General features: G+C 42.0%; 1 protein-coding gene across 1 annotated transcript in view; it reads right to left on the bottom strand.

Moving 5' to 3' along the window:
- The window catches only part of MYRF (myelin regulatory factor), a 67,572-nt gene extending 51,324 nt beyond the window's left edge, over nt 1–16,248 (bottom strand). Inside the window, exons 1-4 of the mRNA XM_063115825.1 lie at nt 16,215–16,248; nt 13,368–13,455; nt 11,258–11,635; nt 4,090–4,151 (exon numbers count right to left, since the gene is read on the bottom strand). Of these exons, the coding sequence (XP_062971895.1) occupies nt 4,090–4,151; nt 11,258–11,635; nt 13,368–13,455; nt 16,215–16,248 (562 nt within the window). The remainder of the gene's footprint in view (nt 1–4,089; nt 4,152–11,257; nt 11,636–13,367; nt 13,456–16,214) is intronic.
- Between the last annotated feature and the right edge of the window lie 8,301 nt (nt 16,249–24,549).

Raw genomic sequence — 24,549 nt, 5'->3', positions numbered from 1 at the left:
CACCAGTATCTCTCTACACAAAGGCAAAAGAAAGTTACAGGACTCAACTGGAATGGAGCATTATTTTCACCCAGCTTTTCTGTGCTTGAACCTGTACAGTGTTCCATTTTAAAGCCTTTTTCTGCAGGAGGCATTTCAGTGATTTGAGGAAATTATTATTTTCATCGATAACTACGAATTGCATAACAAATTTGGAGGCTAAGGGCAAGGCCACATCAAAGCTGCTTTCTTACGCTTTTGTTGACTTCCTTAAGAAGATGGGCTAGGGAGGGGGGTGGGCATGAGACACGTATGGCCAGATTACATGCAAGGATTTTACCTATCTGGGAACAGGCTGCAGGGCATTCACAAAAGCCCTTGACTCAAGTTCACATCCCTCCTTAGTACAACAAAACAGAAGTTTACTTAACTTTGAAGCCTGATTTAAAGTTAACAGTGTATACAGGAGGCTCTGTCAGATTATTGGCCATAATACACTGTAAGGGAAGTACTTTTATTAACTCTGCTTTGCAGCACCTAGACCTCTCAACCAAAGCCAGGATCATAAAAGATGTCCTTAAAATGCAAAAACAAGAAAAGAAAGAAAAAGCGGGGGTGGGGGAGACAAAGCTGCTGACAGATACTGGCTTTTTCTAGGTGTAGTAGTAATATGGCAGATGAGAGCACACAGATTCAGAGAGCCAATGCTTCACAAACCACATGTTTGGGCTGACTTGGGGGTGGGGTTGCAATCACTGCAAATCCACATAGACCAGCAGGATCAGCAGAAGAGGAGGATATAGTTGCAGCTAAAAGAAATAACAGCACCTCAACCCTACTCGAAATCCCCCTCCACACACACGGAGGGCGCCTTTAGTTAAGTATTTCTCTTTCGGGGTCTGTCTTTCTGCTATCATCTCTCTTAGCAGAAATTTCAAGAAGCACGAAGGGCCTTGTGGAAGAGAGAATCAGGAATACAGAACTGTTCAACAATTTTCCGAAGACCACCCATAGAAGATGTTAATCATTTGCTTTCTCCTTTGCTTCCAAAATCACTTTCTCTCTCCCTCTCTCTCACTTTCATGCACATGCACCTTTAGCCTCCTTTTCCCTTGTGAAGAGGTATATAAGGACCTTTGTAGTGTAAAAAGACGTTTCCTGCACAACAACATGAATGTTATCACCGTTTGAGACAAGAAAGTGGAGAAAACTGAGTTTGCAGGCGCACTGGGTACAGAAAAGGTGTGCCTCCCAACCCTTGCCTTCTTAAGGCCACATGGGGTGCTGGAGGTTAACAATTCCAGAAGCCCCAGATCCAAACTGCATCAAACCCTATTGTAACTGATAGAAGGTTCTTATGTGGTAAAATAACTTTTAGAGTATTTTTATGTTAACTATATATGGATGAGTTAGGAAATCATACTCATCTTGAAAATCCACTTGTTCAGACAGGGTTTCCCTGAACTGACTCTGCTACTACTCTTTACCGTTTATGGTATTGTAACAGTCATAAAATTTTAATGCTTTTAATTATGCATTTTATATTGTTTTTATATTATATGAAGAGGGCCAAAACAATTCTGTAATGGGATTGCAAAGTTTCTAGTAGAAACTTAACTTTGGGAGGCAAAAAGTAATGATCCTTGATGCTCTGCCTCTGATTTGAAGACCCCACATCATCATCCTTATCAGGATTCCTAGGTCTATATTGTATTGTATTGAGTACCGCTTAAGGATTGTAATATATTCAGTGGTATAATAGTATTATAATAAACAAATTCAATATTAGAAAACTTGTATTGCATTTTAGCCTGCCTTGCAAATACATCCGAACTAGAGGCCTTCAGCCAAAGATCTGGCTGCTTAGTGCTATCTTGAACATAGTTTTTCGGTAAGTTCTCACTCATTCTGATTCTTTCCTAGAATCAGAAGTGGAGGTTCTATTCTATGTGGTATAGTCTCAAATTTAATTGAGGTGGTGGTGGTGATTAAAGTTTGATCACTTGGGTCAATTAGTACTTGCCCAAAGGAAGAAGCAAATGGCAAACTGCACAGCTGGATTAGTGCAAGAACATATGACCCTCCCCCCACATATTTTTCCCCTCTTTGCCCTTGTTTTCTGTCTTCTATGGTCCCTGGCTTTCAGTTTCCCAACTGCCAAAACTCCCAGTGATTAATCCACCCAAGCAACAACAACAAAAAAGCATAGGAAGCACAAACCCAGATGGAAATATTGCCCCAACATTGCAAAATGAATTTACACAAGCCAGAGTAAAACATTCAAGGCCCAGGGAAATCGATTTAACAGATTCTTCTGAGGGACAATGTATCATTAGTGGAAGCAAAAGGAGGAGGAAGAGGAGGAGGTGGTGATGGCGAAGCAATTCTGGGTGCAGAACTGAGTAGAAAGAAGGGGAGGGTGTTAGCATTAAAATACAAGGGAAAATATACAGTGTCCCCTAATCATGTATTGCAATTGGTGCAATTTAAAACGTGTTCCTTGAAGATCTGAAGTCAGGATTGACAGTGAGATAGCCATATTTGAAGATGACATTCAGGATGGTGAAATCCTCCTCTGTGAAAACACACACACACCCTTAAAATGTAGGGTTATCCAATAAAACTGACTGGCAGTAAGTTCAAAGGAGACAACACGAAATATGTCACATAAAACATAATCTTAAAGAACTCACTACTGCAAGATGTGGTGATGATGACCACCATTGATCACAGAACTGTACCCCAGATTAATTTTGTAAAATAACTAATAAAATTTTATTTTTATTTTTTTTAAAGCTTCAGGCTTTGCAGTGTACTTTGGTGAAATTACAGAGATCAACATCAAAAGTCTGACATTTCAGTTTGGAAAGTGAATTGGATAACTGCCATTTCAGAGTGAATATTCGGGAATATCTCATCTTCCACTTATGAAGAACCGCCTGGCTTTCTTCACTCAAAATACGGGAAGAATTCTAGAAAACTATAAGACTTCAGAGGTGACAGTGAAGACACTCTCCGCATATGCACCACAGACCCACTCAGATCCACACAAGTCCTGGGGTTCTAGTTCTTCCCCTCGCAAGGATGATGAGTACAAGATGAAACCCTGTAGGCTCCTCTTCTGCTGGTTTGGTGCTGCTGTCTTGGCAGTGAGGGAAAGCAGTTCACTCTCTGGCAAGCAATCTGGCCTCTTTGCTATATTTAAAGAAGGGCCAGGAGGAATTCCAGGGATTTTTGTAGTGAGATAAACAGAACTCTTGACCTCTTCCACGGAGAAAGGAGAAGTAGCTGCTTCCACTATGAAAAGGGTTGAGGGTTTTAAGGAAGGGGCCAGTGGGGAAACATCTGAGAATTCCCATCAACTCTCTGACATATACTCCACCCAATTCTTCCACCCCTGCTAGTAACTTACTCGCATATTAAATGCCTAAATCTCCCAACAAGAATCTCTTTATGAGACAGCACATACAGCCAGTGGCACGATCATATCCATACATTTCCCTCCCTCTTCCCTTCACATATATAGGGACGTAATAGGACTGACTTCATCCAATGGGGGCGGGGGGACCCAGCCACTGTGATGTATCTTTGATTTCCCTGCCTGTCACAGGAAACAGAGGAGAGCCCCCCTGCATCAAATGGAGCCCGCAATAAGATGGCAGGAGCTCAGAGTGTACTTACCACCTAATAGCAAGCTCATGGCAGTCTCCTTCATTTCTGGCACAGGGTTGTTTTTACATAATTCTCCAGGAGTCGGACAGCACAGCCACCCACAAAATGAAGCTCTAACACTCCATTCATGTCCTCAGAAGGCATAAGTCCCTCTTTTCCGTTTTCCTCTCCCAGAAGGTACATTTACACCTCTCTCTCTCTCTCTCTCTCTCCCACACACCTCTTGTGTTCCCGTTCCTGCCCACCCACCCCCTCTTTCCAAAGGGTAGCAGGAAAACAATAGGCGAAAGTCTAGGAATATTTACTAACTGATAATCTCTTCACGTATAGCAGCGGTCTGTTTTTCCCCGTCCGATAAAGATTTCAGAGCCAACCACTTTTGCCAACCAAAGGGGGGGAGGGAGGCTGGTGTGCTTGGGTTTTAATTTTAGCACTTACCATTCACCTGCTGGGGGGAGTATGCTTCTGATCCAGAGTCCGGGGGAGAGTCGGGTAAAGTGCTGAAGAGCAATTGAGAAAAACAGAGGAAAAAGTCAAACAAGCATCTAGCAAAATTGATAAGGTGAAAGAATGTAAAATATTCTTCAAACCTTGGGGGAAAACAAGTAACTGCACCACAGGCAACCCCACTGCCTGTAGCACCCCCAGCTGGCAGAAATTAACAATGAACTTGACATGCATTTTTCCTGAACTGTTCCCCAATACAAATCCTTCTGAGACGTCTCATCCTTCAATGTGACCTCTCTACAGACCAATTCCCTTTCCATCAAAGCCCCAACCAGCCACTGGCCATTCCCCAAAGTATCAGGGAGATTCCCACCCCTAAACTTAACTACTCACTACAGCACCTCCCCAAAGAGTCTGGGACTATTTTAGCTGGTATTCTTTCACACCTGGTGCCTGGCCTATGCTATCTCACAGTGAGCCCTTTGATTTTATTCACAGGCATCTCATTTCAGGGCCATTTTATTGATTTGCTAATAAGACTCCTCTCTTCGTTCAGCAGCTCTTGCTCAGCTAAAAGAAGCCAAAACAAAAATGTGTCTGTTCCCCAGAAAAAGATCATTAACGTCACCACAAATACAGAGGACGCTTTTGGGGAACCTGGCTCGGTTCCAAATTATGGCCCCATCAAAACGAAAACCCATGAGCCTCAGGGCCAAATTGTACCACCATATAAATATGAGGCTATACATGAAGCATCTCCACTGAAGTTAGCAAAGCTATCCCAGATGTGACCAAGAAAATATTCTGGTCACAACCATACAAAGGCAGACCAAGTACAAAATCAGGGATTTCACAAGAACACAAGAAAGAGTTTACAATTTTTGCTAAATCAATGATTATCCTTGTGTAGCAGCATTATTTATTTATTTATTAACATAGCACAGTCTGCGTAGTGCTTTACAGGGTTTGTGCTCAGCTCAAACTGGGGTTTCCCATAGTACGCTTTCTACAGATGATTCAAAATGAGGGTATCTACATCAGGACAAACCACCTTCCGTTCTTCAGCTCCCAACTCCAAAATTGAGGCCTCCATCACTGTTCCTTTCAAATCAAATCCATCTCTACTACCTCAAGAATGCCTTGCAAAGCTCCCTACAGGTCAATGAGGTCAGAGCCACTCTGAAAATCTGATTCTAAACATACCTTCCAGTAGCTGATAGCAACTGCTATCAATGCTGAATGGCAAGGTCAAGTAAACAGAGGTAAGCAAGATGAGACTGAAGTGGTATGGGAGGAAATGGATTCTGAAGTGCAATAAAACCGACTACAAATGAGTTAATGGAAAGTCACTTCAGGCTAACACTGAACTTCCCACCTGTGTTGTAATCAGGGTAATTCTTTGAGGAGAAAGCCACTATAGACCTCCCCAATGCTATTCAGATTATTAGACTATTATTAACTGTACAACATGCAATTTCTGGTTGGTTGCCACAGATATTTAAGCTACGATGCTCATTTTGGACAAGTATAAGTATTCCTACAGTTTGTTTGTTTGAAATATTTTTAGGTCATCTTCAGGGCAAAAAGCCCTCCCAAAGCAGCTTGCATAAAACTCTACAACACAATTCCAGTAACATTATTTTGTTCCCTTATGTACTTCCAGATATCAAAATGTGTAGAATGTTCAAGATCTTGTGACCAATCTATTCACAAATCTTTACTTGTTCCATTTCAGAGTGATAGCTCAACAGCATCTTATGCATCTCTATTACAGTTCACATAAAAGTGCAGCTTTTTGGGCAAATGAAGGATTAATAGGCTGTAGAGAATGTAGTGCCCTGTCAGCCAAGAGCTACTTTCAATGATACATTTCCCAGCTCGCTATTTGAAATCGTGTAAGGAGGCAGCGGCTACAGACCCAAGTTCTCTCAATTTGACTAGCAACATACACAAAGGTCAGAGACTGACACACTTTCAAGGCAAGTCAGTTGTGCATCTCCACAACTATCCACACAGTGCTTCCACAGTAATCAACACTTGTCATCAACAGCAGTGACCGACCCTGGTCTATTCCAGCAATGTAGTCAGAATTTGGAATGGCTCTGAATAGCTTACTGCTATTGAGAGCCACATACTGATGCTCTGAAGTAGTGCTTTGCAAATACCTCCCAGCCTTTAAGGTACTGTTTTTAGGGATGGGAGAGCCAGTAATTTTTGAGCTAATCTAAATTCTCAGAAAATCACTTGAAACTCATTTTAGCTTGCTCCCATTTTAGTTTTTGACCTTTTTTGGCTTGTTCAAATGGGGAAAGTGTGCATTTCTGTGCATATTTTTTTTAAAGTGCACACTTTACATCAGTGCAAAAGTGTGAAAATGCATTTTTTAAAAAATAATAATAATGTGCATTTCAAAATGCAATTTTTTTAAAAAAAATCACATTTTCCCAATGCAAACACAAATTTGGGGATCTGTGAACATTTCTTAAAAGAAAGGGCCCATATTGACATTTGCATTTAGTAGTGCGAACAAGACATGATTCACATAATTTGCAAACAGAAATCAAATTCTTGTACATTCCTAACAGTATTGGAACTTGAGTCACATTCACCAAGACTGAGCAGAGGACCCTTAGTCTATATGCACATTAACAATATGCACCGGTGGTCAGTTTGGGGCCACTTTCCATTGTAAGGTCAACATCAGCCCCAAGAATGCCCCGCTTATATTGTATGTTCTCTGTGGACAGAACTTGTCATGCAATTCTTCCCACAAAGTCTCTGGATAATCACAGTAATCACAATACATTTAAATGGATTTAGAGACGTACCCAGCTATTTGTACAGAACTTACATAGTAGCTGCTTGCTGGACTTAAAGGATAACACAAAGGGCAAAGATGAAGGGAGCACACTGGTTTTGATGAAGGAATAGCAAGAATGTGTAGAAGGGAAAATTAAACAGTAGGAGAAGCTACAGAATAAGTAGGGCCAGAAATAGTTTGACAACCTAGAGGAGGGATTTAGAAGAAGAACAGGAACTGGCTGGAGGAAGCAGATGACAAGGAACAAACTATCAGAAGGTGCAGCTTGGAGATGGGGAACCATATGAGGAGCGACAGCAGATGGGGACGATGAAGCAAGGCTGTAAAAAATAATAAAGGTGGTGGTGGGGGTGGACATGATGGAGTATCCACTTCTAAGCCCTACAGTACTAAGTCACAAAGTGATTGGCCTTTTAAAACATAAGGATGAGGACATCAGGGTTCACATGGAAAGCAGGTGAAACTCAGTGCAGATACTTTTAAAGGAAGGGGTGGTGTATGACTAAGGAGACAAAGCGCAGGGGAAAGAGATTATTTTGTCATAGATGTTCTGAATTTGCTGCAGAGAAACGAAATCCCATCAATGAGGAGCTTGCTGTTGTAAAGGAAGTTGCAGGGAGAGGAAGGGGAAGCACTTGCAAAAGGAGACAGTAACAAATAGGGAGAACTAGATGATGACCATGCAATCAGAATCAAGAGGACAAGAGAGTACCAAGGAGGAAAGCTGGATAAGAATGGTTGCAGTGCAGCGAAGCAGTGTACAGCCAAACTGAAGTCTATCCAAATGAGAGATGGAAGACGAGAATTGGAGGCCTTAGACACGAACCATAAAACCAAAGGTCTAGGAATGAAGAGATGAGATAGGGGGCAATGTGTTCTGTCACCAGCACAACTAGCAAGGGCAGCTACCCCCATAACATTGTCATGTCCTATTTCTGATGAAAACTCCAACCACTATAGGCAAAAACTGGAGATGACCTCTTTCTTGCTAAAAATATCTTTTCCTAAGTCATTGCAGCCGGGACCCATCCACATTCCTCCAAGCATCAGGCTTAAACTTCAGAGCATTAGAAGGAGTTCCAGTGTATCTCAGCTTCACACAATGGAGCAGGATGGAAACTCCTCCCTACATATTAGTAGCCAGCCTAATCAAGACGTTGAAATCTAGAGGAAAGGGACCATATACCCTTTCACTTACTCTCAAAACAGCCCAGATGCTTCTAGGCTCCTGCTGAAGCTTCAAAAGTGAATGCCTCCATTCCTCAGCTCTTAGACTTCCATCTCCTCATCCTGCATCTATATCCTCCTGTTATCTCCTGATGGCCCTGGTGGCTAGATAAATTATCTATGGCTGAGCCTCATTTGAGAATCTTCTTGTAGTGGCCTCGATCATACTTGGAATCACATCTTCTGGAATTCAAAGTTTGAAAGATTTCCCTGCTTAAGGCTAGCTTTATTTTGAAGAACTTTCTCTTCTTGTCTATCTGTTAGCTTCTCCTGCCCTTTACCCTTTCAGTTTCCTAACCAAATATTTACAGAAGTGTTTGTGTATATCCTCCTCACACATAGGAAAGCTGGGCCAATCCATTAAGTGGCTCCACCTGGTAGGGTGCATAACACAGAACACTGCTTGTTGTGCAAACTTTGATCCAGAGGAGTCACCAGACAGCTTGGCAATAAGAGGCAGATATTGCATCAGAAGGAAATAAAGAAAACTCCTTTTCAGAAGCTTTCCAAACAAAGAGACCCCGATTGCTCTGGTAAAAAGAGAGAGCAATTGGGGATCCAGTCTAGAATGTAATATCCCCAAAGGGGAAATTGTAAGCTAGCAAATGGTGGGAACATCTTGTTAGATGGCCAAATTAAGGATGAGGAACCAAGGACAATTCCAGATCATCCAGCCATATATGTTCACTTTGATCTTTCTACACTCAGATGGTGAAGTCAGGCATAATATTTCAACACCAGGTTCTTACTTACACAGGGATCCAGCTTAAAAAAATACTTTCACATGTACATCTCAGCAAGTCACATACAAGCAAATCAAAAATATTTGTGAAAGAAGAATGTTTTTGTTTTTTAATAAGGTGGATACTTTATAAACAAATAAATATACATGCAGACATTTCTTTATAAGTCTACACACCCCATCCTTCACAAGTATGCTTTATTTCAAAATTACTCTTGGGGACAGGGAATTCATCAGGACACTCTTCTTAAAAACCTCCAAAGATGGGGAACCCACAACGTCTGTAGATAGATTGTTCCACTGTTGTACAGATCTTACTGTCAGGAAGCTTTTCCTTATATTTAATCGAAATCTAGGTAGCTGTAACAGATTCTATTTCTAAGGCCATGGCTATACCAGGCCTATATCCCGGGATCATCCCTGTGCATCCAAATGATACACAGGGGATCCTGGGAGCAGGCAGGGATGACCCCTCCATTTGCCTGGGATAATCCTTAGATCTAGCTAAGGCCTAAGTCTCTCTACAGACAGCGTAAAGCAAAAAAAAAAAAGTCTCGGTTTTAAATGGTTGGTACAGTCACAACCACTATCATTCCAGGGATTGGAAAGTGGCATGCAGACCAGTAATTTGTTTCTTAGGTCAAAGCACAGCACTGGAATAGCCTTTACGATACTCCAGATCCTGAGAGCTTGTGAAGTGAAGTTGCAAACAGCAAAGACTCAATCCCTGTGCTCACAGTATAAGGCACTGAGCACTAGTTAGACTCATCCAGTGCACTCCACATATCCTTTGCCTCTGACACAGCAAAGATATCTGTAACCCAAGTGAGTAAACATGACCTGGCTGTGAAAATAGGGCCCATAAATGGGTTTTCTATTTAGTTCCGAAGTGTTGTAGCAAGTATATAAAAATAAAAGCTGTGGAATGTTCTCTCCAAACTCTGGGATTGATTAGATTGATGTTCATCTTTCATATCACTCTTCCTTGAGGCAGGTTCCTTCATATCTAGCACCCATAATTTTATTTATTTATTATTGCATTTATATCACATCTTTTTTCCTCTAAGGAACCCAAGGCGGCGTACATAATCCTCCTCCTCTCCATTTTATCCTCACAACAATAACCCTGTGAGGTAGGTTGGGCTGAGAGTCTGTGACTGGCCCAAAGTCACCTAGTGGGTTTCCATGGCTGGGTGAGGACTAGAACCTGGATCTCCCGACTCCCAGTCTAACACTTTAGCCACTATACCACAGTGGTTCTAATGCACTAACCTATAAAATTCAGCTTCTAGCAAAAGTGAGTCAGTAGATGGCTAGATGCACATGTAAGATGTCTTCAGCAAGAAACCTGAGTTGCTGTTCATTTCTGCCTTACAATTTGTTCTTCCTAGCCCATTCCTTGCACTTCTCTACATTATCTATTTCCTGCCTACCACAATAAGTCTCTTCCTGGTTTCCACGACAGCATCATGGTCATAAACTCCTACCAAACTGCCATAGTAATGAGCCCCTGATGTTCCATTCTACTAGGACCGATTTGATTCCTCCCATAGTCATGAGTCACCTCTGCAGAGGACAGGAAACATCAATCTCTGTAAATTAACTTCATTTCTTTATTATTTATCTTTTAAATTCCATTTTCCACTGAGGGGATATATTCAGTGCCTGTGTTGTAAAGAGCTTCAAATTTGGTTTGGATTCAATTTTCTTTGTGTTGTATAAAGGGTAAGCTAGCGCATTCCTACTGGTCATTGTGTCTGATTCCATAAGAGGCAGTCATAGGCATGTATTGGATTGAGGCTAGCATCTCCCTGAAGTGGTTTCCCAACATGCACTTCTTTCTTCAGAGAAAGACAGACAGATACTAAGGACCCTTCCAGTTCTGTATCCCGATCATATTTCCCTTAAAAGCTCCTAAAATCCATGTCCTGAATCTTCCAAACCTCATTATTTTCATCTGCAGTGTCTTCTAGTCTCATTTGTAACATTAGCAAATATCCAAAAGAGTTCAATTAAGTTCTGGGAGTGAAAAGTAAAACCAACACTATACAATTTGAATAACATAAATCTAAACTCTATGGAATTATCTATTGGAATTTTAGGGTTGTAAATATGGATTTGGGTTCCAAATTCTAGCATTCATGCTTGAGGTGTTCAGGCCATTTGAAGTTTTTCTCCTCCAAATCTCTCAGGTCCTATCTCTTTTAGTAGCCAATTCCTCCTGTACTTGGGAGTTGCCATTTCTCCTTCAAAAGATCAGTTCCTGTCTTAGAATATAAAAGTCTTCTCTAGTTTGGACTGTTATGGCATAGTTTTCTGCAAGAATTTGCAGAAATCCACCCCACACCCCTTTCCACTGTATCACTTACCCAGGTGCGTAGGAGGCCTTGAGCTCTGATTTGATTGGAGGGGCAATGTTGGTCAAGCAGTGGCCGCCGAGATATCCCTTGGGTACCACCATACCATTGTTGTTATTGCAGTTGAGGTGAGCACTGTAGCTGGGTCCACATGGATTCGGCAAAGGGGGACCATGCCGGATTGGAACTTGGCTGCCTGGAGGGCCATTGTGACCATGCCGGACTGGGACTTGGGTACTTGGAGGGCCATGATGGAGGGTACCACTGGATACAGCATTACTCATATGACCAATACTGGAGACAGATACATTGACATTGGCAGAGCTGGAAGGCTGGGCATGTGGGTAGCCAGCTGAGGCTGGGATGTCAGAGATGGCGTCCAAATCAGAGCTGTAGGAGAGAAGTTAAACCACTTGAATAATGTGTATATTGCACCTTTCAACTGCAGCCTTGGTATGCACCTATTCAATGCAAGCTGTTGGCTCATGATACAAAAGTACTCTACTGTGAAGAATGGCTTGAATCTACATCAGCTTTCCCCAGATGTTTTGGACTACAACTCCCAGCATTCCTGACCATTAGTCATGCTACCTGGGGCTGATGGGAATTAAATTCCCAAACATCTAGAAGGCATCAGTTTGGGGAAGGCAGGAGCTTTGGCCAGGCATTCCTTAAAATCTTCTTGGTATCACAGCTGCAGGGTGGAAAAAATTAATCCTCATGGCAGGAGGGAGCATGGGCTTTCCGGTGGCCATTTGGCTCGTGGAGCACTCCCTCTGCCCTGGCTTCTCCAAGCAACCTACCGTAGGCCTCGATCTGCCCCCAAAATGCCCCAGCCTCCGAGACTTTTTAAATGTGCAATTTCGGTGGTGGCTGCAAGTTGGCTCCTGCATCATATAACCAATGCATCACCACTGCACAGCCACCTCGGGGTAAATAGGATGTATAGACAGCCCCCTAGTCTACATTAAAAAAAGAACGTTTGAAAATGTACAATGCATCTGACCCATGATGAATGTAATAAAAATAATTAATGCTACGAAGTTCTTTAAAAGTGGAAAGATGAGTGAGGAACGCAGAATCACAGACATACCCATGTCATGTGGTGTGGGGGAGGACTACCCCCCCCACACACTTTGCTATGTCATTCATATCACACTAAGGTTAAGGAATCGCAAGCAGAGCTATCCCAAGGTATTTTGCTGCCTGAGGCAAAGAAAAAGATAGTGCCATTCCATGTACAAAAAACGACTGGGCTAGCACTTAACTCTGTTTTCAACACTGATGATGGGACAGTGTCCTCCACTGCACCTGAAGGCATCAGGCTTTGTTAGGGGGCATAGAGCAGGCCCACATGGCCTACAGTTCTCTCCTCAAACACCTCCCAGCATCTGCTGCCTGAGGTGACTGCTTCACTCTGTCTAATGGTAGGGCCGGCCCTATTTGCAAGCCTTGGTATTCTGGAATTCTCCCTCCAAAGACTAATCAAGCTTATCTCTGGTTTACAAGATGTGAACAGCTGGCTGCTAGAAGCTCTTTGTCACCGAATGCTGTCCAATGCAGCACATACAGATTTATAACCAGTGCAAAACCTCTCAGTCCAACATGGAAGTTCCTAAAGGGTTCTCCTTTGCAAATAATGACACTTTAAAAATCATCTATTTATTACCAATAAAAAAGGATATGTTTCCTATCCCTACACTTCATCATTTTGTGCTTCCTGTGACAGTACCCCTCTTCTTGGTGACTAGAATATATCACCTTGGGTAATACAAAGTTAGAAGATTAAGCTAAGACATCTGGAGTAAAAAAATTCTCCAGCGGCACTGTCAAAAAAGAAGAAGGAGCCAAATAAAGATTTAAGAAGAACAGTGAATGTGTTATGATCTTCTACAGAAAAGAATGAAGACTGAAGGCAAAGGAAATAATTGAAGATGGCACCATAACATAAACCAAACCACGTCACCTGTCTCAACTGCAGCATCACTCTCACTCATACAGTATTACGCAACGATTATTTTTTGAGAACTGTCCAGAGAGCTTCATCTATTGGGTAATACAGAAATAAAATAAATAAACCACCACTAAGCATTAGGAGTATAAGTCAAAAGGCAGCACTTACATCTCTGGTGAGTCCTCCTTGCCGATGTATTCTTCCAAGATACTAGTATCGATGTTTGATGGTTCAAGAGCTCCATTAATATCATGACCTGAAACAAATACAAGGTTGCACAGGGAAAGCTATTAGCAAAATTCAGACAAATGCCCCTCTTCCCTCGGGGCCAGACAGAGCTCTGTTTATAGAAATTCCCCAGAACAAAAATGTTGGTTTAAAGTCAAAGGACTGAATTGGCTTAAAAATGGGTATTTGAAAAGGGAAGTGGCATCCGATTCAGATCGGAAGAATGGAGTATTGTTCCAGAACCATCAGCTGGAGTCCAGGAGATGGACAACGGAAGAATGGGAACTAGAGGTAGAGGCCACAGAAGCTGTTTGGATGAACCATTTTATTCACAAGGGCTTAACAATGGCTAAGGAATTTGAATCAGGTTACAATAATTTACAACAGAGATAATCAAAATCATACATTTATGAATTGTTATAGTATACCAGGATCACTATATCGTATTACTTTAATGGGTAGAGAACAGTTCTGATCGTTTATTCAGAGTGGCTTCATTTGGAAATAACACTTTAGTGCTATACCCGAACCAGGATAACTATGGTTAGTCTTAGCTATGGATTACTGAAACAAGCCAACTTCTAATGTTGGCATTGTTAAGATCTATCACAGTTTGGGGTTCAGACACAACATTAAACTGTGGTCAGTCAACAACAGAAGTGAAAGCTTCTGACCTCTTCATGGTTGCAATGGAGGAAGGCGACGAATGAATGAGCCCAAGGTTCATGCATGCCACAATAAAATATTTGTATTATTCTATTTGAAGTAGGCCAGCAGCTAATATACAGTAATGTGAAAAAGAAAGTACACGCTCTTGGAATTGTATGATTTTACATATCAGGACATAATAACAATCATCTGTTCCTTAGCAGGTCTAAAAATTAGGTAAATACAACCTCAGATGAACAACACATGACGTATTACACCATGTCATGATTTATTTAACAGAAATAAAGCCAAAAATGGAGAAGCCATGTGTGAAAAAGTAAGTACACCTTATGATTCAATAGCTTGTAGAACCACCTTTAGCAGCAATAACTTGAAGTAATCGTTTTCTGTATGACTTTATCAGTCTCTCACATCGTTGTGGAGGAATTTTGGCCCACTCTTCTTTACAACATTGCTTCAGTTCATTGAGTATTGAGGGCATTTGTTTATGCACAGCTTTCTCAAGGTCCCGCCACAGCATTTCAATTGGGTTGAGGTCTGGACTTTGACTGGGCCATTGCAACACCTTAATTCTTTCTTTTTCAGCCATTCTGTTGTAGATTTGCAGGTGTGGTTGGGATCATTGTCCTGTTGCATGACCCAATTTTGGCCAAGCTTTAGCTGTCGGACAGATGGCCTCACATTTGACTCTAGAATACTTTGGTATACAGAGGAGTTCATGGTCGACTCAATGACTGCAAGGTTCCCAGGTCCTGCGGCTGCAAAACAAGCCCAAATCATCATCCCTCCACCACCGTGCTTGACAGTTGGTATGAGGTGTTTGTGCTGATATGCTGTGTTTGGTTTTCACCAAACGTGGTGCTGTGCATTATGGCCAAACTTCTCCACTTTGGTCTCATCTGTCCAAAGGACATTGTTCCAGAAGTCTTGTGGTTTGTTCAGATGCAACTTTGCAAACCACGTTCTTTTTAGAGAGAAGAGGCTTTCTCCTGGCAACCGTTCCAAACAAACCATACTTGTTCAGTCTTTTTCTAATTGTACTGTCATGAACTTTAACATTTAACATGCTAACTGAAGCCTGTAGCGTCTGAGATGTAACTCTTGGTTTTTTTGCAATTTTTCTGAGCATTGCATGGTCTGACCTTGGGGTGATTTTGCTGGGACGTCCTCTCCTGGGAAGATTGGCAACTGTCTTGAATGTTTTCCACTTTTGAATCATCTTTCTCACTGTAGAATGATGGACTTTAAATTGTTTGGAAATGGCCTTCTAACCCTTCCCAGATTGATGGGCAGCAGCAATTGCTTCTCTAAGATCATTGTTGATGTCTTTCCTCCTTGGCATTGTGTTAACACACACCTGGATGCTCCAGACCAGCAAACTGATTTTTTTTTTTTTGGCTTTTATAGAGGTGGTCATACTTGCTGATGATCAGTTAATCACGGGCATTTGATTAGCAGCACCTGTCTGCTACTTAGCATCTTAATTCCTATGGAAGCACTAAGGGTGTACTTACTTTTTCACACATGGCTTCTCCATTTTGGCTTTATTTCTGTTAAATAAATCATGACACGGTGTAATATGTCATGTGTTGTTGTTCATCTGAGGTCGTATTTACCTAATTTTTAGACCTGCTAAGGAATAGATGGTTGTTATTATGTCCTGATATGTAAAATCATACAATTCCAAGAGGGTGTACTTTCTTTTTCACACGACTGTATAAACCATTTGGGTAAATATACATAACCAAAAGTATAACCCTAATAAGAGGAAAAATTCTTCAACAGGAGCTGCCAATAATGTATCATTATTCTTGCCATTCTGAACCATGATTGGCTGGCCCCCTAGAAAGTGTTGCAAGATATTCAGGTGATTTGGGTGCCATTACTGAGGATACAGTTCTGATCAAAACTATTTGCTACCTGATTATTAGTAGCTGTAACAAGATTGCATTTTCTTAGGAGGCAGCATTTATTCCAGTTGCATCTAGAGCCTGTGACCATGAGGGCCAAGCTAGACAAGACCATGAAGACCCATGCCAGTTCACTAATGAAAATCCCCCACCCCAGCTGCTGTTTGCCCCATTAGAAAAAAATATGTGTACAGGCTGTGCAGTTTACCTGCATCTGGTATGCCTGTAGGTCGTTGTACCATACCTGAGTTACACCTGGTCTAAAATACCATTACAGAAGGTTTGGGGGTTGTCTTGACAACAGTGCTTTGGCGCCACAAGCCCTCAAACCCCCGCTTTTGCGCTCCTGCAGGGTTGTCTCCACGCGAAGAAGCAAGCGCAGGGGTATGTACCAATGGGAGCAGGGGAGGAGTTGCTCTGCCACATCTTCTTGAGCTGGTGGGGAGCCCTGGCTTAGCTCCTCCGGTCACCCCCCCAACCCCATCGCATTCCATGGAGAGTGGTTGCTCTCCAAACAGACCTCCTTCTCCCTACCTCATGCAGCTTGAGTTGCCCAAGCGTGGAAGTTTTTCCAGCAGTCGTTTGCCTTGCTGGCCTGCCCCTTCCTTCCTGTCTGGCAGATGGCAACCAATCACGGGTCCCCATTGACCGGCCACACTTCCGCTGCAACACTGGAGCAAGGCAACAGACACAGATGAGCCAGTGTTGTCTTGCTCCACAGAAAAAAGTTGGGGTAAGTCCCCAACTTTTTTACTTCAGATCTTTGGGGGAAAGCCCTGGGATGGCTCTGCAAGGGCTGCTGTATCATATAAATGTCCTAGCGCCAGTGCAGAGCCACCCCAGGGCTTTCCCCATGTATAGACACCCCCTCAGTCCTTCCACCTTTTATCCACATGCCTTGCTTTTTCAGAACACACACTATTTTTTCACCCATTTTTCTTGCTTTGGCTCTTTGGAATAGATATCTGTTCTTCCTGACCACTACCGCCTCCATATCCTTCCCCTTCATACCTCCTCTCCCATTTAGGGAACGACTGAACTTGCTTTTCCTTTCCCCCATAAACTTTCTCCCTTTTCTCTTGTACTAAAAATGAGTTGGGTTTGGTGATTTAAAATGCTTGTTTTATCTATTTCTCAGGGGTCTGAAGCATTCTGGAGTTTGTGCACCCGTCTTAAGTGCCAAAGACATTTATCAGGAAAGGGGGAGGGAATTCTTTATCCGGAGCTCCGATAATAAAAGACAACCTTTTTCCTGAATGGCTCAATCACATTAGATTAAAATGATATGTCACTTGCTCACCGGACTAGCACACACGCAATCAAAGGAGTCTCCCACCCCCCACTTAGAAGCATTCTGGGTAAAGGTTAGTCAACCAATCAAAAGGATAAAAAAAAAGAAAACATAGGGTTTCAACCTATCAGAACTTTACTTTGTGAAAATCCCTTTCATACCAAGACAAGCAAATCAGCAGAAATAAATCCTGCGAGGAATTTTGCCAGAAAGATTGGCGGGTGCAGTGGGGGAGGGAAGAGAAAGTAGAAGGAGTGAATCTTTAGCTTGGTTACCAATCCTTAGTATGGCCTGGGACACAATTTCACAAGAAAGCACTTTGTTTGCCACATCAGGGAGAAATCGCTATGGGGAAACATGGTTTGCTAGGTTTGTACAAAATCCTAATTACCCAATTCTTGTTGCAGTAGAAAATGTTAAGCTTTACCTATAAATGCATGGTATTCAAGATTTGCCATTCCATTGTTTTCCATTCTATTTTCTGACTTTTATATTCATTTCATAATTACGATATGTCTAACATCTTGTTTAATTGGTAACATGTACTTCATATCTTGTCTGCCCAAGCTCTTGTTTGTTTTTAATTGTTATTTTAAGAGGACTGATTTTTCTTTCTCCTTTCTTGAGCAGCATAAAAAAAAGTAAGTACAGTATTTTTTCCAATGCTGTTATCCACAAACTTCATCCACAGTTTTATTGTCCACTTTCCCCATGTTATATAAGACAATTGTCATATTTCATATACTCAGATTTTAGAGAGATCTTTTCCTTTATAAGGAGGATATTAATTCGTCTAGAACCTGTCAGCGTTCCCTAACTTTGTGGCCTCCAGATCCCAGCATCCCCTAGCCTGGATGGATGGGGATGCTGGGAGTTGTAGTCCAACATATCTGAAGGTCACCAGGTTAGGGGAGGCTGACATATGTGATGCCCATATATATATATATATATATATATATATATATATATATATATATATGATCTGCTTTGACTCTAGTTTTTGTGGCTTTACCTGGTTTGCAAGTAAGGCTTAGTGCCTATTAGTTTTTAGCATCATATTTTTAAATAATTTGAAGAGTAGCCATTGCCTCCATTGTCTTAAAGTAGTAGGTTATATATTAGGTGCCCCGTAATTTCATTAAGCCAGCCTATGTCACATAAGAGTCACTTCCAGGTGGCCTGGTAGAAATGCTTTCATTAACTTGAAAGAAGTTGGTTTTATTACAGGGATGCAGAACCTGTCTCTCAGGGCTGTAATCTGGCCTGCATTGCCTCTTGGGGTTCCTCCAGGTGTTGTGACTCACCTGCATACGGTGACAAGTGGGCGCTTTCCCCCCCACACAGGTGGGTCTTGCTGCCTCACTTCCCTGCTATCTTCAATCTTAGAGGGACCAGGGATAAGAGCAGCAGCTCATCCCTGCACATGGGAGAGAATCCCAACCCTCATGCTGACAAAGAAAAAAGGGAGGCAGAACGACACCTCTGATGTGATATGATGGGTGGGTGGGACACCCTGTCCCAATATCATCCAGGATGCAGGGTGGGGGGCAATCCAGACCTCCACCCCAAATCAGTTCTGCATCCCTGGTCTATTATTATTTTCAGGCCATGAATGGTAAGGAGTTGATGGGCTTCTAACATTTGCACAGCTTTGAGTTCATTCAGAATTCTTGGGTGAATGCTACCCAGCCTTTAGACATTTATTCTGTAATCCAACTTTCTCCAATGTGGTGCCCTCCAGATGTTTTGGACTATAGCTCCCATCATCTCTGATCACTGGCCATGCTGGCTGAGGCTGATAGGAGTTATAGTCCAGAACATTTGGATGGCACCATGTTGGGGATGGCTGCTGTAATCCCATTCATGTCTACTCAGAAGTAAGTCCTCGCTGAGTCCCATGATACTTATACCCAGGTAAGTGTGTTTAGGCACCTTGAAAGGAGTGACACTTCATACACTGAACCACTGCAAGTTGAACTTCCTCTCTCTTCCAGATCTGGCTAGACTGCCTCTTTCACAACCCTTCCCTCAGCTTTGCTTCATGTCCTCTTCCCAGCCCCATTCTCCAGCTCTGCCCCCCTGACTTGCAAGTGCCACTGGCTCAGTCTTAGATCACCTGCTTTGTATGCAGAAGGTCACAGGTTTGATCCCCGGCATCTCCAGCTAGGCCTGCAAAAATTCCACCCAGGAAAGCCGCTGCCAGTCAGAGTAAAAAATACTGAGCTAGATGGAACAATGATCTGACTTGGTATAAAGCAGCTTCCTATGTTCTTATGCCCTCCAAGACCCTTCTTAAAGAATGGCCTTTCTGAATCAGACCAAGAGATCAGCATTGAGCAATATGTGTTTAGCATCCTTTTTCCAGCAGTGGCCATTGAGATTCTTCCAGGAAGACCACAGGCAGTTTATGAAGGCAAAAGTCTTACCCCAATGTTTGTAACCTAGCAACTGGTGCTGAGCGGTACACAGCCTCTGAACATGAAGGTTTCAGTTAACTATCATGGCTAATCACTATGGATAAACCCACCCTCCATGATTTTGGCTAATCTGCTTTTAAATCCATCTAAGCCAGTGGCCACCACATCATGTGGCAGTAAATTCCATAAGTTAATTATGCATTCTGAAAAACAGCATATATTTTTGAGTGCCCAGAATCTACTGTCGAATCAATTTCATTGCCTGTCTCCTGTTCTAACATTATGGGAGAGAGGAATATTTCTCCACCACATTATTCATAATTTCTTTATATCCCTACCCCCCCACCACCACTATTCCAGTTGACTTAAATACTAAACTAAACACCCAAAGCATTTTAGCAATTTCACATTAAGGAAGGTGCTTCAATCCTTGATCAATTTGGTCTCTCTTTTTTAATACTCTTTTCAGCTCTATGATATCCTGAAGAACAGCCCTTCCAGACGTTTTGGACAACAACTCCCAGCTTTCCTGATCATTGGCTATGCTGGCTAGGGCTGATGGGAGTTGAAGTCCAAAACGTATGGAGGGAATCATGTTGGGGAACAGTGCTTTAGGATCACTAGAATCTGCCTTATACAAGGTTAGTTCATCTAGCCCAGCATCATTTATTCCTAAATGCAACAACTTTCTAGGATCTCATAGAGGATTTTCATATCATAGGTACTGTGCTGTGTCTTTCATCCATTTGGATTCTACCAGATCTCTTTGTCAATCCTTACCCTTTGCCTGCTGTTCTGATTTCCCTCCTCAGCACCATGCAGTCATTTTGTGTGAATAAGTTTAAGGTGGAAGTACATTGCGTACGCTACTATATTGAAGTCCTACATTGTATGTGGTATGCCATACTATATGATCAGATCTGCATCAAAAACCCTGTTCATGGAAGATATTTCTGGTATAGAACCACAGTTATTCTGGTTTTATGTGATTTCAAAGTTTTAAATTGGATTTCATGGTTTTAGTTGTAAACTGCCCAGAGAGCCTAGGCTGTTGGGCAGTATAGATATGTAACAATAAATAACAATAATAATAAATAAATAGCTGGACACTAATGCCCAATTGTAAGCAAAGGGAAGCTTACCATATTGGGGGGGGGTATCTGAGGACCTTGACCTCTCCTCTTTATCTGAGCAAATACAAGCAAAATGGCCAAATCCTAGAGTGGTTAAAATAAAGCTTGTGATGAACTAGAAAAACAACATACGATATGGTTGCTAAATTATGTACTGGAGACATTCATAGTTAAATTGGGGGAAATGAATGCATCATTTGATTAGAGCAGCATTCCGCAAGCTGGTGCCCTCCAGTTGTGTTGGGCTGCAGCTGGCTGGGGGATTATGGGCATTGTAGAGCATCAGGTTGGGGAAGGCTGGATTTGAGGATTACAATAATATTGCATTTGATATTCTTCTTACACATTTTCATTAAACAGTATGAAGATTGCAGTGAGTGTACAGTCCTATATGTCAGCCTTCCCCAACCAGATACCCTCCTCATGTGTTGGACTGCAACACCCATCATTCCTAGCCAGCATGGTCAGAAATTATGAGAGTTGCTGGCTAAGAATGATGGGAGTTGCAATCCACCACATCTGGAGGGCACCAGGTTGAAGAAGGCTAAACTGGGGTATTTAAAATAATAAATGTAGTTACATGGTTATGAATTTCCTAAATACTATTCTAGGCATTGAATTGCATAATTCTGAAATAACAGAACATTCTCATCTCTAAAGCTTATTGTTGTTATTTATACAACACTATCAGTCTACATGGTGCCTTATGGAGTTTGATAGGCAAAACAGTCAGGCCCCCATTCCCAAAGTGTTGACTAGCCAAAAGCCAAAGCAATTGCAAGGACAGTCACAATTTACTAGACCGAAAGCATGCAAGTCTGAAATATTTTAGTGTGGAGGTGGAGGGCAAAGCCCTCTTCTGCCACCCTCCCATCAAAAATGTTCTTTCAGAACAGGTTTCAGCCAGGCAAAGGCTGAATTGAACTAGGTGTCAATTCAATATCCAACAAACATCAGTGTCAATTCAGCACCTAATAAAGATGTGGCTAGATATGTGCACGTTAACCTCGAAGGAGAACCAATTAATAAAAACAACAAAGATGCAACCAAACTCAATAGAATGCAATGTTCCCTGGGTTCTGTTATTGTAGTGGCTATATCCACTTCGGTCTGAATCCTTATGCAGCAATAGTAGAGCCTTGTTTTTCAGTGCTTTGACTGGAAACAAATAAACCTGACTAAGTTCAGCAAACGACAACAACTCAAATGTGTGATGATACGAACAGAAATCTTATAAAGGACTCCACTCGTGTGTGTGATATGATTACAACTCATATGCTCAGAGCCAAGACAGACAGTGGTATTTTGTTTTCCCTTTCCAAAGAGTTGTGTGTGAATTAGGAGCAGTGACGCCACCAGAGCCAGACTAGGGGGCACAGGTCCAGAGACCTGGGGTCTGGGAAGGCTCCCAAATGACCCCCTGAAAATGTGGGGGGAGCTCTGGTTCCTCCTCCACGCCTGGCTAGCTAGCTCTGCTAGCAAAATGAAGTGCTATAACAGCCAACTGGCAAGCCTGCTGGCCTCACAGTGCTCCATTTTAAAGTAAGTCTTCCTCCCCACCTCCACCAACCCGTCCTTACTTTTTGAGTAACAGCAATCTGAACAAATCAGGCACTGCCTTTGAGGGGACACTGCCAATGAGGGCTCCCCCTCAAGCCTCAAATATCGGGCAGATCATGGTTGTTCCACAGTGTTACTACCGTATTTCTTCGATTCTAAGACGCCATCGATTGTAAGATGCACACTAATTTCAGTACCACCAACAGAAAAAAACCTTTGATTCTAAGGAATAATAAATGACCTGCAATTCTAAGACACACCCCGTTTTTAGAGATGTTTATATGGGGGGAAAAGTGCGTCTTAGAATCGAAGAAATACAGTATTCTAGGTTTGGTAGCAGGGCAGCTCCTACCTTCTGGCCACCTTGCCTTGAAGGTCACTTTCATGTAAACTCAATAAAGACCCAATCAAAGGTGAGATAAGCAACCAGAGGCGGAAGGCATTTCAGCTAGATAGCTTTGGAACTACATAACTGATAAGCAACCCTAAAAATAAAAAAATAAAAAAAAGAGTGCTGACTCCTGTGAGTGACTGCTTATGGGTCACTGAGGGAAGAGTTGCTAAACTCTTGCTAAAAATAAAGAAATCCTCTGAAGGGCTTTTCTCAGCGTTAGGCAAGAGGCACTTGAGCCAGCAACCCTAGCTTTGGTGACAGGCCAGTTCTGGTAAAGCAACACACTCTTTAGGGCTGGCTTGTTTTATACTCATCTCTATATTCAGAGTCTCAATGCATCCCAAACCAGTGGGCCCCATCTTGTGTACTCCCTCCTGAACCACCTCAAATAACAGGAATCTCTTCTCCAAACCTCGCCTTCATTTGCCTTTTCAAGACCCCTTTGTGAGTATTTCCTTCTCTCTCTCTCTCTCTCTCTCTCTCTCAAGAAGCATGTCTGGAATGTCTGCCTCCGAGTGCGAGCTCTTAAGAGCATCTCGTTGCTCGAAACTTCTATTCAGTAAAGACTTGTTACCAAAAGCCAGCTTAGGTGATTAATTAAAAGCTAATGCTGCTCATTGGAGTCACGAGCTCCTAAAAACATTAAACAATGCCCCTTTGCCCCCTCTGCCTCTCCAGCTAGAGATTAGAAGGGAGCAGGAGGCTTCAAAAGAACACAAACACCCTCAGAACTCCCCAAAGAAGAGCGACCTTCCTCCTAGTTGCAAAACAACAAGCGTGGAACAGAGAACGCATTCAGCCAGTGCTCATCTTCAGAGTCCTTCATTATTTACCACATGGTTCTACCTTGCCCTTTCCTAGTCTCTACCTAAGCTCCAGTTCAAAGGCTCCCAAGTCCTGCACTTTTACCTTTCAACTTTGGTCCATGATATGTGGAAGAATCAGACTGATGCAGAAAACCAGCTGCTGGAACAACTCACTTCCATGAGGCCTGGTGGTTGGAAAACCCCTTTAAAATGCTTCAATCCTTCACTTCAAAAGGCATTATCAAGTAAAAACCAAAACTGTGTACTTTTTAGTGGGCCACACCAATCTAAGCCTCAAATACTATTGTTTTCAGGATTTCAAACATGTTTTATTCCCTTTTACAATTTCAGTACTATTTCCTGGCTCCGTTCCCAAAAGTTTGTACTTTACAGCAAAGGTGTAATATATTTAATTCTCTATTAAATATAATTGTTACCTATTTCAGAAATGCAACTTGAAAATGTCACTGTTATATATAAAATGTTATAACTTAATACTTTCTCTGTTGTCAAATCTACAACACAGAATGGAAAAAATAAAGAATTTCATTATTATTATTATTATTATTATTATTATTATTATTATTATTTATTACATTTACAGTATATACTGCCCCATAGCCAAAGCTTTCTGGACAGTTTACAAAGATTAAAACATTGAACATTTAAGAAAACATATAGACAAAATTTAAAACCCTAAAAACATCAAACATAACATACAAAGGCAATATCTGTTTAAACGGATATTGATTTGGGGTCAATTAAAAAACTCAACATATGCTGTGAAATGCCTGGAAGAAGAAAAAAGTCTTGACCTGGCACTGAAAAGATAACAATGTTGGTGCCAGGTGAGCCTTATTGGGGAGATCGTTCCATAATTAGGGGGCTACCATAGAGAAGGCCCTCTCCCTTGTTGCCATCCTTCAAGCTTCCCTCGGAGTA

This window comes from Elgaria multicarinata, chromosome 2 (assembly GCF_023053635.1).
Source record: "Elgaria multicarinata webbii isolate HBS135686 ecotype San Diego chromosome 2, rElgMul1.1.pri, whole genome shotgun sequence".
Lineage (NCBI taxonomy): Eukaryota > Metazoa > Chordata > Lepidosauria > Squamata > Anguidae > Elgaria > Elgaria multicarinata.
The sequence above is the reverse complement of the archived record's forward strand: the minus strand, read 5'-3'. Positions and strand labels throughout refer to the sequence as shown.